The sequence below is a fragment of the Suncus etruscus genome, chromosome 3, assembly GCF_024139225.1.
Source record: "Suncus etruscus isolate mSunEtr1 chromosome 3, mSunEtr1.pri.cur, whole genome shotgun sequence".
Lineage (NCBI taxonomy): Eukaryota > Metazoa > Chordata > Mammalia > Eulipotyphla > Soricidae > Suncus > Suncus etruscus.
In genome coordinates this window covers 61,374,142-61,387,787 of record NC_064850.1, presented here as the reverse complement: position 1 = coordinate 61,387,787, position 13,646 = coordinate 61,374,142, and the positions used below count along the sequence as shown (strand labels likewise).

The window sequence follows — 13,646 nt, the reverse complement described above, 5'->3', positions numbered from 1 at the left end:
TGAGATTGAGAGTATTAATATAGCCTTGCATGCAACTGACTTGCATTCAATCCAAGCCTACCAAGAGTGATCCCAGATTGTAGAGCCAGGAGTAAGACCTGAGCAAAACTGAATGTTGCACCCCTATATATTTTTGATACTATTTATGTTCTCAGAAGAAAATAATTTACAATTCTTAGAAAGTCAATAATACCTCTGTAGTTATACTTATGGTAGCCTAAGTAATGTACAGTGTTTAAACATATACTTTACTATAATTTTTTTTTTTTTTGGTTTGTGGACCACAGCCAGTGATGCTGAGGTATTACTCCTGGCTATGCACTTAGACATCGCTCCTGGTTGGGGGATCATATGTGACACCAGGGGATCGAAACTCGGTCCGCCCTATGTCAGCTGCATGCAAGGCAAACACCCTATTGCTGCACCACTGCTCTGACCCCAATAAGAATTTTAAAATTAAATATTTATAGGTGTCTTTGAAGTTTTAGATTATATTGAACAGTTGAAAATGTTTTAGGTCCTTAAAGAGTAGTCATAATAAAAATGAAATACATTTAAGTATATTTATGAGTTTGATACAGGAACCAGAGAGCTGGTACAACATGTGAGATGCTTGTCTTGCATGTGATCAACACAGGTTTGAGTGATGCTGATTGTAGAGCAAGAAGTAATCTTAGCTTAGCAGGTGTGACCCAGTAACCAAACACACACACAATAAAAAGATTTTTGATTCAAAATAAAATTAAATACAAATTTGTAATAAATTTTAGTAGGAAATCAAAAAAATGCTCATTTATTTGTTTAATAGCAAGTGACATTTATATTAGAGTAATAATGACACATTAATAATGAGAAATGAATGGTAGCATTATTTAGTGTTTATTTTAGTATGTTAAGTCCTGTAAGTAGCTTATATACATTATTAATAAAAACCCTTCTGTTCTGAGTCCTAAGTTAAAATATTTCCACATGTGCTTTAATGCTACTTTCTTTACTCCTGAATGGTTCTTTTATAAGATTTGAAAATAATTTTGAGGGACTGGCACAATAGTACAGTGGGTAGGGTATTTATTTGCTTTGCATACAGCAGATAGGGTCTTGATCTTCAGCATCCCATAAGTATCTCTGAGCCTATAGGAATCATTCCCGAGCACAGAGCCAGGAGTAAGCCCTGAATACTGCCAAGTGTGGCCTATAAAGAAAAAAAATTTACTTTTATTTACCTTAGTTATAAGCTAGAAATTTGTTTATGATGTTATGAAAAGAATGTTTTTTCTATTTGTGCTTATGTTATAAGATTTAAAGGTATGTTCCTTTGATTGTTAAGAGTTCATTTCATCTTTAGAAAACTGTTAGAATTTATGAGTATTTAATATAAAAGTTGGTATTTAATTATGAAATTTCAGCTACTATTTTTATGACATTTTTAACTTGTTTAATAAGATTTCAAATATATTTTGTGACATTACTAATTTAAATCTCCATGTTGTACGTATTTAAAATTGTTTTCATGTGCTCAGCGAAAAAAATGCAAGAAAAAACTTTTTTTCTAATTTGATTAACTTAATTTTACAACTATAAAATTTCGCTGAAGGTTCAAAATGAAAAGTGGGAGCAAGGAAGACAGATTGATGTTTAGAGTCTTTGTAGTCTTTTCCCACCCCTTGCCCTCTTTAACTCATAACAAATTCAAAGAGTTCACACTCTTCCTTTGGGCAAATCCCTCAGAAGCAGCATGTTTCAATTTTACACATTTTGTGTCAATTTTCCAGACAGAAAAACAGCTTCTAGACATTAGACTTTTTCTACGGAAAGGCGGTTTCCTTGGTTTTATTTGATTACTCCTGCTGATCATGGAGACTGTTAGTGGCTACCTGACTATTTGACAAAAAACATTTCCTTTCCTTTATTTAACCTTTGACTCGGGAATGTAAAAATTTTATCAGCTTTATAGTGGAAGCACACGTGTAGGGGAAGGGAAGTAATCTTACAGAAAATGCACTCTGGCAGGGCTTGCTATCCATATAGTCACTCACATATATTGCGGCCTTAACTGTTTACAAAAGATAAATCATCTGAAAGCAGTCTTTCAAGAATCTTATTATGCTTTTTGTTAGAAGATGCTTGGTATTGTTTGTTTTGCATTTATCAAACTCTACAAAGAAAACTCCCAATTATTCTTGTTAAAAAAATTAGAATGTTCTTTTTCATAGAAACCAGGTGAAATCTTAGTTATATTTTTAATGTTTTCAAATGTTTTTGTGTTGGGTTGTAAGTAAACAAATTTGACTGTTTTGTGAATAGTAACATCTATTAAAATAATGTTTGGGGATCGTATGAGAGTAGGTGCTCGCTTATACTTCAGTTAAAATGAATTGTGAAAGCACATCTTGGAAAATTATCTAGATGTCACAAAAAATGTGGTAACATTTCTTACCTGAGAAAGGCAAGCTTATATGACTTATGATACAAAGAGACTCTGTGATAAACTAGTTTGGTATTGGGCAGTTAGAAAGTTGGGGAAATAAGGTGGTCCAAGCATCACAACAACACCTAACAGTATTACACAATTCTTGGGAGTTTTGTAAAGCAAAAGATACGGTATAAGCATTTCTGTTTCTTCTGGTTTTTAGGTGTGTAATAAATTTAGCTCTTTAACGGAATTATTTCAGATTTAGAAGTTTGCAGCTGGTGCTGGAGCAATAGTACAGTGGGTAGAGAACTTGTCTTGCACTTAGTCGATCCAGGGTTCAATCACTGGCATTTCAAAAAGGTCTCCAGCAGAAACCCTTGAGCTCAGACCTAGGAATAAGCCCTGAGAATTACCAGGTGTAGCCCCAAAACCAAACCAAACCAAACAAAAAGAGTATTTTCTTAACAAATAGGAAAAAAATGAAGTTTACAGCTTACTTAGTAAAATAATTGAAATAACAGTGGTAAGTTGACTACATAAAATGTGCTCCAGACCAAGGTATGATTTGCAAGAAGCCAGTTTGTACCTTCTTCTCTAGACCCTGTTTATTTGCAATAGAAAACAACCCATTGTCCAAGATGCAAAAAGCACTTATAAAGTTCAACAATAAAACCAGTAACCTCACCAAAAGAGAGATGAACTGAAGAAATGGAGACAGCCCCATGGGCATATGAAAAAATATTTATGGTTACTTGTCATCAATACAAATCCAAACAGCAGTGGGATTTGCACATATAAAAAGATGAGAATGGCAATAGATTAGAAAGACTGCACACAATCAGTGTTGTGAGGATGTTGTGGAAAAGGATCCTGCATCCATTGTTGGTGGGAATTTCGCCTGATTCAGCCTTCATGGAAAGCAATTTTGAGGTTTCTCTAGAAAATAAAACTTGAACTCCCATAGGATTCCAGCTTTTGCTCTATTCCCAAAACACAAGGACAAATTTTAAAATATATAATCACACCCATGTATGTTGTGCTTAGTACAATAGTCATGGTATGGAAACAAACCAAAAGTCTAGAGATAGATGACTGAACAGGTTGCATCTCAATGAAATATTATGCAGCTGTGAAAAGTTAAAATTATACAGTTAATTTTAGTGTGGACTGCCATAGAGGATACCAAGTGAAGAAAAATAAAGCTAGCAGGAGAGGAACAAATACTAAATGATCTCTCTCATTGTGGTCTATAGAAAGCTAAAACAAGGGAATAGGTAATATCCTAAAAATAACAAATTTTTGTAATCTTGGGTTACCAAAAAAGAATTGCTGAACACTGGTGGGAGAGTCAGGATGTGTGAGGACTAAAGAGGTGGGATGGAGAGTGTTGTTGGGCACCAGGTGGTAGGCCACGCTGTGGAGGAACCCCTATGCATTGGCTGATATTGTCTATCAAAGTCATATGGTATTACATGCCATTATCATATACTCAAACAGGATTGTGACTATTTTGTCTGAGCTCTGCATTAATATATGTTTTGGATATTTTCCATAAGAACTATTTCCTTATGTTGTAATGAATATAGACATTTTAATGTGATGATTTGATGTGGTGATTTAAAAGAATTAGTAACGAGAACAGGCCATTAAAAGCAGTGATTTTCAAGGGTTGTTAGTATTGTCTTTTGAGGTAAAAACCCTGTTCTAGCAGCTCAGTCTCATACCTCTCACACTTCTTTCTAGCTGGAATGATGGCTCTCTGTCTGCACAATTCACTCTAAGACTTAGCTTTGACATAGGATTTACTTTGGTTTACTTGGCTTTCCTTTTGTGTTGATGTAATGCTTAGAACTCTCAAAAATCTAGTGGTTATAGCATTAGGTTTCAGATAGATACTGAACTGAAAAATGTACATATACAGTAGTGACCTTATTTCAAGAAAATAAAACTTTTGAGATTTCTTTTCTCATTAAAATTTTTATATTAGGATTCAGTTGGGAGTAAATCGACTATTGATTTGTTAACCCTTTGTTGGGGTTTTCAGTTTACAATTTATCATTCTTTGTTTCTTTTGTCTATGTTGCTGTCTGTTGCTTTTTCTCTTTTGTTTGCATTAATTTATATTTTTAAACTTGTTGGTTATTTTAATGGTATTTCCAACAGATATATGAGTATGTATGTATTGATTTATACATATAAAATGACTACAATTGAAAATTATAGTTGAGTAGATAATTTAATAATTAAATAATTGTATAGGACATGTGCTTTCTCCACTGTACTAGCTGGCTCGTAGAGAGTTTATTTTTGGACTTGGTATTTTGCTTAAATAAAAGTTTGTATCTAATGTAGTGAGTCAAAATGAATTTTTAAATGTAATCTGATTTTTTCTTTCCTGTTTTTGCTTTTTAGTGGGAGGGTCTAGTGGTTCCCAAGTTGTGCTCAGGAGGCCCTACTCTTGGTTGGCATGACAACTGCTCATGCCCTGTAACACTGGGACCTAATTGAGTCTTTCTGGCAGTGCTTAGGCCTCTGGGATCACCTCCAGAACTCAGTGATGCTCAGGGAATAGCTGGTGCTGGGGATGGATCCAACACCAGCCACATGCAAGGCATATACTTGACTCCCCTGAAATTGTATTTTGATATTGAGGAGGTATTTACAGTTTTTGAATATTAATAATAAGCTTTCTGTTATTTAATTTTATAGTTGTTTTGAATCCTACTTAAAACCTAGTTTCTAAAGATTAATTTATCATATAATTTTGTTGTACTGTACAATAAGTTCAGCATATTTAAAAATATTTATGAAATTATGGGCTGGAGAGATAGCATGGAGGTAGGGTGTTTGCCTTGCATGCAGAAGGTCTATGGTTTGAATCCTGGTATCCTATATGGTCCCCCGAGTCTGCCAGGAGTGATTTCTGAGCATAGATCCAGGAGTAAACCCTGAGCGCTACTGGGTGTGACCCAAAAACAAAACAAAACAAATATTTATGAAATTAGTCTTTGATACCTTTTATTTTTCATATGCTTAAGTACTTTATTAATTTTATGTAACTGTTTGTTGAATATTTTGATGAATACAATTAAGTAGGCATCAGAATAGTTATTTTAAGTATTGTAATATATAGAAGTAAGTATAAACTTTATAATAGAGCTTAGAATTTTTATTTTTATTTTATTATTTTGGTGGGTTTCTTTTCGTGTCAAAACCTGGGAATGAACCATGTATTCTTATTTTTTTTTTTTTTTTTTTGGTTTTTGGGCCACACCCGGTGACGCTCAGGGGTTACTCCTGGCTATGCGCTCAGAAGTCGCTCCTGGCTTGGGGGACCATATGGGACGCCGGGGGGATCGAACCGCGGTCCGTCCTAGGCTAGCGCAGGCAAGGCAGGCACCTTACCTCTAGCGCCACCGCCCGGCCCCCATGTATTCTTATTTTTAACAAAAACTAGTAAAAAACATCTAAATTTCAGTGTAACAATTTTTTTTCTGTTTTTCAGTATAAAGCTATTTGGAATAATACAAATTTAATATTTATTTTGAATTTTTGTTTTCCTTTTCTAAATTGTGTGTATTTCCTAAATGTATATGTAAATATATGTATATGTATATACCTACATATATACATACATCTGTATGTATCTACATATATACATACAGATGTATGTATATGTATATATACAATTATTGATATTTATAATGACCTACTGCTCCTCTTTTTTTATAGTTACCTACCGTGGTTTGAAGTATATTACAAACTTCTAAATACTTTAGCAGATTACTTGGCTAAGGAACTGGTAAGCTCTTTTCCCCCTCCTTTAAAATTATTTTAAAATGCACATATGAAATTAAAATCCTTTGTTGGGGAAGGGGCATGGTGTGAGCTAACCTGGGTACCCATGGGCTATTCCTGGCTTTGGTAGAAGTGACTCCTATGAATGGACTTGGGTTTGATTCCTGGTGTCCCATATGCTCCCTGAGCCTGCTAGGAACAATTTCTGAGAGCAAAGCCAGTGGTAATCCCTGAACGCTGCTAGGTAGCCCAAAACCCAAAACCAAAACAAAACAAAAAACAAAAAAACAAAAACAAAAAACAATAAACAATAAACAAAAAACCAAACAGCCAGGGAAGAGTGACTCCTAGAAGTGTTTGGAGGAACCATATGCCATGTTGGTTATTCAATGGGGGATCAGCGGCATGCAAGATTATAGTATCTCTCCAGTCAGATTATTTTTAATGGAATCAGTTTATGTTTTTGTTAGTTTATTTTGAATTAGTTTCTTTTTCTTCTAGAGTTGTAGCAATAATTTCTGAATCCAATAACATGAAGATTTTTCTTTATTTTTCTCGTTAGAATTTCAGCTTTAGCTCTTAGGTTTAGAACTTCTTCCTTAAAATAAAAAAGAAAGCAAAACAAAACTGATGTTACTAATGTTTGCTTTCTTTTTAAATAATTTTTATTGTGATCAAAGTGAATTACAAGTCTTTTACAGTAATATTTAAGGTACATAGTGACATTGCATCAGGGGTATTCTCACTACCAGTGTTGTCCTCCCTCCAACCCGATTCCCAGCATTCCCTTCCTTTGCACCCCAGACTGCTAGTATAACTGGTCCACTCTGTGTATAGCTTGTTGAAGATTGGGTATTGATTCTGTTGTCATTGACTTTGGGTTTGGTGTTTAAGTCTGATCATTTTTTATTTCTACTCAATTTTTATATGACTGATTCTGGTACTATCCATTTTTCCCCTCAATTTATAAATGAACAGACTAATCAAGATGATTATTTATAACTTCCCCTTAATCTCTTTGATAATTAAATGAAAACTGACTTAAAAGTTAAAAATATAAAAATATATTATTTAAAGAAGAGAAAATAATAAAGCAAAGTACATTTGTCTTTCTGTTTTCTTTTTTTCTTTTTTCTTTTTTGGTTTTTGGGCCACACCCGGTGACGCTCAAATGTTACTCCTGGCTATGCGCTCAGAAATTGCTCCTGGCTTGGAGTCCATATGGGACACTGGAGATCAAACCCAGGTTAGTCCTGGGTCAGCTGTGTAGAAGGCAAACGCCTTACCACTGCACTATTGCTCTGGCCCCTTCATTAGTGTTTCTAATCAGAAAAGAAATATTGTAGGTTGAAAATATTCATGAAATAACCAGCAGTAGCTCTATGCATGCAATTTTTATTTGTTTTTAATCTAGTGACACCAGTTATCCACTTTTTATAATTTATTATCTTTACCTGATCAACACCAGGAAAATTCAAAGAATTTTTTTGAATGGAGTAAATTTTTACTGTTAAATCAAAGCAAAAATAATACCGTTTTTTTCTCTAAAAATATTTGAAATCATTAAATTGACACTACTGCATGACAAAGAAAATAAACCCCTGAATTTTAAAAAGCTAAAACTTTAGAGTAGATATCTGTAAGCTGGAAGGATTTTAATATTATTGAGAGCATTCTGTACTATATTTTACTTAAGTCATTTTGGGGGTGTTGCCCAAGCCATGCTGAGAGAGAGGGCCAGTCACTCTCAATATTTCTTGTCTCTGCATAACCCAGAAGGTTTTGTGAAAGAACCCAAGGATGCTTTGGTGTACTGGGCCCTGAGGTACTGGAAAGTATTTGGGCCACCAGCAGTGCTGAAGAGCCTCTAGTGCCTCACCTGCAGTGCCCTGAGGCCTTCACAAAGACACCCAGCACCATGCTGGGAACTATGTAGTGCAGTACAGCCCAAGAGAGATAGTCTTTAATGTTTTTCTTTTTAAATATTCCTATTGAGGATTATAATAATTCTATAGAGAGCTTCACATAGGCAGCTTTGAGATTTTTTTAGCTTTTGCAAACATTTATGGAATCCCAAATGTAATTTTTGAGAGAAACTGTAAATAAAATAAGTCAAGTTTCATGTATCCAAGTTCCTTAAAATTAATTACTAAATTTATTGAACAATTGCTTTATTTTTTCATTTCTTTTGCCAACACAATGTTTTGAAAGAATTAGTTATTAGATTTCATGTATAACTTAGAAGGGAGAGAGCACTCACACCAAGTACTTTGTAATGCAAAACCTATAAAGTTGATTGTTCTGTGTTGACCCAGTAGAACAGACAGTGAGTGATCAGTAGCTCTGGAGAGAAGTATTTAGAATAACCTTATGTTGTCTTTTTTTGTAATATTCTGATTTAAATAGTATCTCTTCTTTATAAAGTAGGTTTGAGGTTATTTTTTTGGCCTTATTTGGGACCACTCCTGATGATGCCTCAGGTCCACTCTTGACTCCATGCTAGGAGGTTACTCTGCCCATGCAATGTCTGAGGATCAAACCCAGATTTCCCATGTCTAGAGTACTAGTTTAGCCCATTCATTTATTTCCCTGGCCCTAGGTTTGAGATTTTAAGGTCATACTGGAAAACTGAAATAATCTGTGATCTGATATAAAGTTCTGCATATTTATTCAATCTCACCATTTTTAAATTTAATTATTTAGAATTCTTTATATAGATAGCATCTATGTTTTATAATTTAATTTGGCCACACTTATACTCAATAGAAATATTACTGTATATTTCTAGATAAAGAGATTTTAATATCTTTTCTACATTTATTAGATTAAGATGTTTCCATTTGTTATTTGAAACATTCCTATGGAAAGGAGTCATATAGAATATGTTGCATTATATTAATCAGGAGGCACAGTGCATTATTTTATTAGTAGTTTTAATTTTATTTTCATGGTGTATATATATACATATATATTTACTGAGCATACTTTTTTTTTTAACCCTAGGAGAGTGATTTGAATGAAACTCTCAAATCACTATACAACCACCCAGTACCAAAGTCAAACACTCCTGTCAATTTGAGTGTGGTAAGTATTTAATCAGTAATTTGCTTTTTAAGATCATAGCAGTTTTTCATGTAAGCCTGGAACCCAATCATAATATTGTAATTTCATGACAACTATATAACATTTAAATAAAAAATAGAAAGCATGTAATATCCAGAAACTCTGCCAAGGTAGTTCTGCTCCTAGTTATTTGTGTTACTAATAACATTACTAGATGATAATATTGAGACTCTTTGGCATGACTTAACTGTCAAAATATGTTGGATATATATTTTGGCAATATTGTTTAGATTTAAAAAATGATACAGTAAGAGTAGACAAATCTATGCAATATTTTGATTCTGAGGAACAATTAATTTATCAAATTTATTTGCTAGTAAGAAATATATGCACATAAAATAGTCCATATTCTCAATAAAGTACCTTGCTAAAATGAAGATAGTACACAATAAGAATCTGAAATAAAGCCTATAAAACATATAACATAAGATAAAAATTCAAGGGGCCGGGAAGGTGGCGCTAGAGCTAAGGTGTCTGCCTTACAAGCGCTAGCCAAGGAACGGACCGCGGTTCGATCCCCCGGCATCCCATATGGTCCCCCCAAGCCAGGGGCGATTTCTGAGCACATAACCAGGAGTAACCCCTGAGCGTCAAACGGGTGTGGCCCAAAAACCAAAAAAAAAAAAAAAAAAAAAAAAAAGATAAAAATTCAAGTGAAAAATCCCCCACTTTTATTATATCTGACCTAATTACAAATCACAATTACAAATTACAAATATGATTGGAGTTTATCAAAATAGCAAGTCTGTGGTAGTATAGATTATTTACTGTTGAAACTTTCACTGAATGATTTTTAAGAACCGCATGCATATTTTGCGATATTTTATAAATGTTCAAAATTAATGGTTATGAAATAACATGGTTTATTAACATTCTCATTAATTTATCATAGTGACTATAATGTATGCATGCATGTATATTGATTTTGGTTCTCCCACAATAATGATGAACTGCTGTCCTCAGAAGAAGAGCATATAATATTACAAGAGAAACTGAAAGGAAAATTACCTGAACTATCTAACAATTATTAATAATGGTCTTTTGCTTTGAGCAAAATCAGGAAATTGTTAGGATCGTTATTTCCTTCTTTGGTAAATTTTTTTTTTACTAAATCAGCTCCCCATAAATTTTTAATGACAGTATTTTCATACATGATTCTATTCTTGGTAGTCCCACTGTCATCACTATAGTTTAGGTGCATAAACACTTCAAATAGTCATCTCCAGTGTCTCTCTCCAGTTCTTCTCTCTAAAAACTGTCAGATTCAACTTCTAACAGGAAAATTCCTGCAAAAAATTGTAGTCTCCCTTGTTCTACAGAATTTGTCCAAACTTTTGTCCATGACCTAAACCTTTATCCAATATTTTGTTGTTATGTTTCACTATCTTTTTAATTCCCCACTTTTGGCACATTGTTTTTTTCATTTTTTTTTTTAAATTTGGGATATAATTGATTTGAAAACCAGGAGCCAGTATATTTTCTGTATTTGAAATTTGAATTCTTACAAGCTTTTGAATCAATAGCCAATTTTGTTGTAGTGTATCTAATGTATTAATAATTTCAGCAGATTGATAAAATAATTACTTCACATTTACACAAAGTTCATTTTTTTACTTATTTGATTTCAACAGAAAACTACTAAAATAATATGCCACTGTCATGTTGCTAACGAGTGACAAATTGTTCTTTTTTTTTTTGTTTTTGTTTTTTCAACCACACCCGGTGATGCTCAGTGTTACTCTTGGTTATGCCTTCAGAAATTGCTCCTGGCTTGGGATAAGTGACAAATTGTAATTAGAGCACTTATCTTCAGTGACTAGCAGAAGTTTTTATTTATAGTGACTGATTAAGCTGATGTTCATAGGACTTTTTTTTTTTGAGATAGCATTATTTTACATGACACTGTTCAATTTAGGAGTATAATTTTATGCCTTTTCAAAGTATTTGTTACCAACACACAATCACAGTCTCTATAACTCACTCATTTGGCTTCTTATCCCCCTGGTCTTCTTGTGCTCACCCACTGTGGTAACCATTGCTTGGCTGTGCGATTTTTATTTCTCCAAAGTAGAAAGAATATTTTTTGTTTGCAAGATTTCCATTAAAAATATATGATGAGTCTTGAGAAATCTCTGTAATTCTCTTACATTTTGAGTTACATGGATACTCTAGCACATACATTTTTTATGATAACAGAGTAATTACTAATCACAGAAAATTTTGTGAAAATTATTAGCTAATATATATACTTTCTTTGAAAAATCTCATTTAAAACCATTGCATATTCATAGGATTTCCTTAGCCATATGAAAATTCTTTAATTTTTTTCTAACATAAAGTTAGCAAATCAGTGTTTAACAAAACATTTATAATTGATGTTATTTAAGTATTTACAGTGAATGATTTGCCTACATGGGTTTCTCTCAGATACACAGCAAATTGTGTAAACTTTCCCCATGAAAGTAAAATATTCATGTTTTCTCTCATATATTGTAAGAACCAAGAGATATTTATTGCCAGTGAGCAAGTTCTGAAAGAGCAGCCCTCTCTAGTACCGGTGAGTTAAAGGGACATTGGCTTCTAAAAATCACTATTAAATTGGGAAGATAATCATTTCGTTCACTGTGTCTTTAAGATTCATACCTGTCCTTTGGGAAATGGTAAATTTGATTCTTTAAAGAAAATTTATCATTTAGAATGTATTTTCTGTTATACTTTTAAAGCATAGTTTTTAAAATACAATAAATACCATTTAAGTTCCCTGCCCCACCACCCAAAAAAAGAAGATAATAGAGACTTAGGCCAAATCTAGGCACATTCTCTAGTATCTGTGTGCATTTACAATATGAGATATTTTCACACTTTTGATATAAGATCTTGTAAGTTATCATCTCATGAAACCTCTGATTGATTTGATATGATTCCTCTACTCTGTAATATCACCTCTTATGGTTCTGTTAGTTAGCCTTGTATTGACTAGTTTAGCTATGTCCAATATTGGTTAGAATGTTCTGGCATATTACTTTTATTATTTAATTAAATGATATTATTGAACTTTTCACTTATGGGAATGCTATATTAACATAATTGAGATTAATAGGAACAGAAAATAAAAGTTTTATTGATTTTATTTTGATTGTGGTGGGTGAAATTTAGAAACAGGATTAAAAAGAATGTGCTTCGTAAAGCTTACATATGTAAAACTTATAGTGCTTTGAGTATTATAGAAGGTAATTAGTATTTGTTTAATAAAACTTAAGAGTAATTTTGGGAAAAATAATTTTATTTTTAAGTTTTAAACATTAATTTTTTTTATTAATGCTGCTAGATATATTAAGATGACTGTTAGGTATAGAGAACTTTATTGTGATTTTCCCTGAAAACTCAGCAATCTTAATAGATTAAGTGTATTCTTGGCTTGGAAAGCCTTATTTTTCTAATTATCCTAAGCTAAATGTGCTTAATATATAACTGTCTATACATACCTATATATATTGTATGTATGTTTTTATCTTAATGAATTTTTCTTAATTAATTTCTATTCAATTTAAAAGTTAATTTTAAATCCAAGATTTAATTATTTTTATGTAAAGATAATATAACTTTTCATAAGTCTGCTATTTCTTTAGAAAGGTCTCAGATTCAGGGCCGGGCGGTGGCGCTAAAGGTAAGGTGCCTGCCTTACCTGCGCTAGCCTAGGACGGACCGCGGTTCGATCCCCCGGCGTCCCATATGGTCCCCCAAGCCAGGAGCGACTTCTGAGCGCATAGCCAGGAGTAACCCCTGAGCGTCACCGGGTGTGGCCCAAAAACCAAAAAAAAAAAAAAAAAGAAAGGTCTCAGATTCAACAAATTTTAAACATTGATCATTGTCCTTGGTATTTGTTAGTAGTTTAACTAACATTTTTCATGTTTTTTTGTCTAAAATTGTGTGTAATATGACCAAATAATTATATTTCTTTTCTTATGTGATTTATTTCTGTTGATTAGCATTCCTACTTCATTGCACCTGATGTAACTGGACTCCCAACAATACCTGAGAGTGTGAGTTTTGACTGGGTTTTTAATTTTACTCATCTTATAAATGTTGTTTTGTTTAAAGATTTCTCTGTAGAGACATTGAATTCGCTTTAACTGTAAAATAAAAAGAAAGAAAATTCTCTTTCTTATTTGCTACTTTTCTTAACATTTAGCTATAGAAATTTAAGGAGAATTATATTAGAAAATATATCTCTCCCGAATTGAATATGGGTTTTGTATATAATTGACTAGGTTTTTAGATCATCTGGATCAGAATGGGGGGAAATCTCATG

The 13,646-nt window shown here is 33.0% G+C and overlaps 1 protein-coding gene across 1 annotated transcript in view; it reads left to right on the top strand.

The window, feature by feature from the left end:
- Positions 1-13,646, top strand: part of DENND1B (DENN domain containing 1B) — a 206,294-nt gene that overhangs the window by 74,917 nt on the left and 117,731 nt on the right. The window contains exons 6-8 of the mRNA XM_049769751.1: positions 6,146-6,215; positions 9,215-9,295; positions 13,324-13,377. Coding sequence (XP_049625708.1) covers positions 6,146-6,215; positions 9,215-9,295; positions 13,324-13,377 — 205 coding nt within the window. The remainder of the gene's footprint in view (positions 1-6,145; positions 6,216-9,214; positions 9,296-13,323; positions 13,378-13,646) is intronic.